At 29.6% G+C, this 5,471-nt stretch overlaps 1 protein-coding gene across 1 annotated transcript; it reads right to left on the bottom strand.

The window, feature by feature from the left end:
• Positions 1-2,878: 2,878 nt before the first annotated feature.
• LOC112290403 (histone H1-I) lies at positions 2,879-4,353 on the bottom strand. The gene is made up of 2 exons (XM_073538077.2): positions 3,370-4,353; positions 2,879-3,034 (listed from the first exon to the last, which is right to left on the bottom strand). The coding sequence occupies exon 1, from the start codon at positions 3,821-3,823 to the stop codon at positions 3,437-3,439; it is 387 nt and encodes a 128-aa protein (XP_073394178.1). The 5' UTR covers positions 3,824-4,353; the 3' UTR covers positions 2,879-3,034; positions 3,370-3,436.
• Positions 4,354-5,471: the final 1,118 nt, after the last annotated feature.

Here is a 5,471-nt window from a genome sequence, read left to right as displayed (position 1 = left end):
AAATCTTCAATTCTAATTAATCCTAAAATTAATACTTAATCTCTTATTATATTTTAATATCTTAAATTTAACCTACTACTTTAATATGAACTTGTAATGATTTTTACCTCAGAAAATCTACTTTATAAACTTAGATATGTTGCTGAAATAATTTTTTGACAAGATGCAAATATGCTCCAAAACATTTATAATAAAAATTCAACACCATAATATAAAGTTCTTTATATGTGCATGTCTTCTTTTGATTGAATATAAAAACCAACTTAAATTCCAAAAACATCCAACCAAACTATACCTTGTATATCCATCAACCTACTACAATATAAGTATTTATTAAAAAATTTAATCAAATTAACTTCTAATCACTTTTATTTCTTTCTTTTTTTTTTGTTTATATCACTTGAAATATCTAAAATAGGATATTTTTTAAAGTTAAATTAAATTTTCCTAAATTCCTATAAACTTTCTTAAATTAAAATTTAAACTTACAAATTATATATATTATACCTACTTAATTAGAAAATAATATCCATAATTAAGAGACCTAATAGTATTAATTGTACTAATTCATCACCATAGTCTTTTTATTTGCAACTTATGATAGAAAAATAAAATAAATAAATAAATAAACAAAGATAATAGAAGTATTGATCACTACACCAATTCAAAGTTCTTTCTTTATAAATGTCTCTATTAGTTCTTCTATCTATTACCACCATTAACTAAAAATATATCAAGTAATTTCTAAAATAACCAATGATTTTAGCAATCTTGAGGCAAGGCAAGCAACTGTGGGCAAGGTTGCATCCACAATGTTGTGAACAATCCTATAACAATACTCAACAACACACAAAAATAACACCTTCAAATTACAAAATCAGATTCAATCCACATAGAATTCATTTCCAATTGCATTATTAATATCACATATTTGAGACCTAGGCTTAATTATGGATATTCAAATACCATCAATTGTTTGTTGTGCCTCTATGCATTATTTTTAAGGCACAGCATCATTAAAACAATGACAAATACGCCAAGTTTTGAAGGCAAATTGCATCATTAGTTTTCTAATTGAAAAACTAATTTAATTAAGTTGTATTTTTCTTTAATATTATTTCATGCATTAGAATTAAAAATGAATTTTTATTTTAATTTTAATATTCTGTTATAGTAAGGTATATTGGAATCTCAGAATGATAATCAAGAAGGAGTGGATGAACTTGCAAGGGGGAGGCATGTTGTTTTGTTCAGCCTACAACAAAAAAATCACTACTCTAATATAGTACCAATACAATCAATCAATTGAAAAACCCAAAGAATTACAATACCATCAACACTTCTTAATTAGACATAACAACAACAATTTAAAGGAGAAATCTCATTCTTTCAAATATATATATATATATATATATATGTATATATAGATAAATATAAAAGATGAGGTAAAGAAGAGTTCCTAACATGACATACAGCATAGAACAAATATAAAAATAAATAAAATTAGAAATAAATATGGATATTATACTATATAAAATGCTGGTCCAATTAGGCAGCAAATGGCATCTTTAAAAGGGCAATTATTGAGGTAACTTAGAGAAGCTTGCCCACAAGGCATTTGGATATAGACAAAAAGTACAAGGTTTTTCCACCAAATATAAAATAAATTATATATATTGATACATGTATATCATATCATTGCAAAATAGAAGCAAATCATCATTATTAGTGTATTTTTTACTTTACAATACAAAAATCTAAAAATATAATTTTATATAAATAATCAAAGATCTTGTTATATTATTATACTATTATTATACTCTTAAGTTAAATCTGTTGGCTATTATTATACTTTTAGTATATATAATAATATAAAAATATATTCAAGCATATCTTAATATATATAATATATATATATATATATTAACATAATTTAAAATATATTAAAGCAGAAATAAAAATTTTACAATTAATAAAATTTGTCTAATACAATGTACCATGTAATATTATATCATTTGACAATTTTATTGCAATATGTAAAATACTATACACATAATAAAGTGAAAAAAGAGTTATTTAAAAGAAATTTTGATTTCAGATGAATAATATTGTTGATAGAAAGTTGATATAAAATTTTAAAAATTAATACTTTTTAACATTTGTAATTATTTATGTTTCTATGAAGAAATATACTATTAAGAAATACATCTTTAGTTTAATAAATTATGTAAATGGCTTAAATATCAAGAATTGAAGACATTACATTGAAAATAAACAAAATCTTTCATTGAAAATCTTCACAATTGATATTGATTGAATATAGTATAAATAATATATTTTTAAAATAACTAATTGATTTACCTTTGTTATGGTTTTTTTATAGACTATATAACCATATTTTTAATATATAATAGTTCATTATATTTTTGATGTTTCTATTTGCTTGAAGAAGTTGGCACAAACCCACCAACTAAAAATCTATAATATATTATTTTATTTCACTTTATAGAATAAAAATACAATTAACATTAAACCATTAAATATGTTTGTATTTATATATTCAAATTTTAAAAATTTCTAGTAAATTCAAATAAACTTACAAGACCAACATTCAAAATTGCACTATAAAAACTACAATTCTTACAAAAATCTTTCACAATTGTATCAATATTTCAAACCATGAATTTGGTTAAAATATCCTCAAGTATTTATCAAGTTCCGTCTTATTTGTACATGTGTTTTAAATTAAACTGAAAAAATTATTTGTGAACTTTAATTAACAATTTGATAACAATGTTCTTTCAAAGCATTTTTTTAATATAAATATTTTGTTGCACAAAACTGTTCTACCTTCTTTAGCATGTGTACTTTGTATTCATTATTATATATATTCTGATAATATATTATTTTATTAATTTATTGAAAAATATTTATTTTACAAATTTTTCTCTAATTACTTATTTTTTTGATTTTGGCTTTTAATCTTGTTTACGTGTCTTAATTTTATCCTATATCCCTATTCTCCTAATGCCACCTTGTTTAGCATACAAGAACACAGCAATTAATTTATGTTGTAATATACAAAGGGACCATCGATTCAAAAGTCACAAAAACTTCAAAGGTTTAATTAAACGGCAAAAGAAAACTGTGAAAATAAATTTAAAAAAACATTTCAAAAACATAAATATTTTAAAATTACAACATAGAAGATAAGAACACTGAGAAACATACTTTGATAACATGCCTAGAATGAATGACTGTCTAGAATGCTGTAGTGCAAAATACGAGTATGCAAGCTTTGCAAGAATTGCAAGTTGATAAACAACGTAAACAAGATGGTGTTGTAAAACACCAGGTGTTGCGGTACACCTTGTTCGCCTGCGGCTGGAGCACAATTTCCACAGAGAATTAGTGGAATGGATTAACTCTCTGTAGATCACTTTCGTCGTCTCTTAGGATTCTTCTTGTGATGTCTCTGCCTGCGGCTATGGTGACGCTTTCGGCTTTTGTGGCGCCGGCGTTGATGATGGCGACGACGTGATCCTCCACGATGTTTACGACGATGGTGACGACGAGAGGGCACTTGCGCTTCGTCTTCGGGATTGGCTTTTGCCGCCGAGGCTAGTTTGAAGTTTGCGCCATATTTTTCCACTTGTCCTTTCTCCACTAGACCTTTTAGAGCAGTTGTGAGCATTTTATTCTTGATGTCAATTTTCCCTGTATAAGTGGACACAAGTTGTTTGCGGATCTGTGCTAAGCTAGCGCCATTTCGCATCTTTAGATGCGACATGGCGTCTCGTACTAACGCTTGTCTGGCTGCCATATTGAAGATGACAAAGAGCAGCCAAGAATCTTGGTGCAGGAAGTGTCTTCTCTCAAGTGTTCAATGTCTTACACTGTCAATCATCTCTTAATTCTATTAAAACAGTGTGGCTTTCTCCTTTGCGAACAACGGCATTTAAACCTTTTGGTGCAGCAAAACGTCGATTCGCTCATTGGTGAATCGAAGCGACTTACACTTCTAGCCTTCTCGATTCTTTGATGCCCTTACAGTGATTGTGTTCATCTCAAGGAAAAACATTGGATGATTCTTAAGTATTGTTTCAAATCCACCAATAGATTAACATACGAACAGAAGCTGGAGTCCTTGAGGAAAGGACGCGGCCGCAAGTGGACAGTTCTGACGTTTCACTAATATTGTCCTTCAAGTTAATCCGTGGAGTCATGTCTGTTCAGGTTAGTTCACTGAGTACACAGTTGTGGCTGAACGTTGCTGATTTGAAACATGACTGAACCGATGCGCTAGATCAGCTACAAAATCTAGTTTTATGTAACGATCAAATGACCACGAATCAAATGGTTTTAGTACTGATCATTGAATGGCAGCTACTCTCTGGACTGAATGTCGTGTTATTACCGTTATATCCTCAAGCAGTAACCATCTAGAATTGGATGCCGCCAAATTAACATTAATTCTTAGTAAATTTCTAGTCAGTCATGGCGAAATAGCTGCAGCGACACCTCATTGAAATAAGAAGTACGATCTAGTATGTTTCCTCACATAAATCTACACTTTCTTCCTGAAGTTGGGGACCGTACTCGTTACGAACGCCTAAATTCTCAGGATAGACTTCACATTGCAAGCAATATTCTTAACGGTTGTCTTGAGCCGTAGCTTTGACGACACTAAAGAAAATATTACTGCTACTCCTTAAGCTTCTCCATTGTTATGATTCATGAATGTTTCAAAAAGTAAAGTACACAATGCAAATCGTGCTGAAAGTTTCACAACCGTCGACTTCAGTAGTTTCATGCTACAGTGACAGACACTGCAGTTGAATAGTAAATGTGCATCGCCAATACTTCAACTCTGCAGATTGCACATGTTCAATATAGTGCAATGTAGTGTGCGATGAACACGATTGAGGACTCCGCTAATTAATGACTATTGATTGAACTTGACAAGACAGAGAGTGATGCTTCTTCGATAACATACAGTGGTTACGGTCAGAGTTTACGGTCCGAAGGTTGTATTCTAATATTCACGAGTAAGTCCTTCAAGGTTGGTTTTCAGTCACGATCGCCTCTAGACCCTGAAAACCGTGGAATCCGTCTCATCATGTAGGAATTTGCATGCAAGTGTGGTCATCAGTCGAAGTAGACGATTAGGATTTTTACCAAACCTCCAATCAAGTGAAATTGTTCAACTGTTAACAAAACAACATCCAGACTACTTTGTCTCTTCCACAACTTTCTTTCATCACTTTGTGACTCTTAAGGGCCACTTTTTTTTTTTTTTATTTTTTATTCTTTCTTTTTTGGGACAATTGATTAGTTGTCAAGAATTCTTTTATGGTATTACAATCGAACTCTAACCTTCCTTTTAAGAAATAAGTTGGTAGAATTTTAGAATTACATTGTATGGTTGTTCTAAGTAGAACAAATTCTAGACAGAAGGATTTATAGGATGT

This window comes from Physcomitrium patens, chromosome 13 (assembly GCF_059467195.1).
Source record: "Physcomitrium patens ecotype Gransden chromosome 13, ASM5946719v1, whole genome shotgun sequence".
Classification (NCBI taxonomy): domain Eukaryota; kingdom Viridiplantae; phylum Streptophyta; class Bryopsida; order Funariales; family Funariaceae; genus Physcomitrium; species Physcomitrium patens.
Note: the sequence above shows the minus strand (reverse complement) of the source record. Positions and strands in the feature narration are given on the sequence as shown.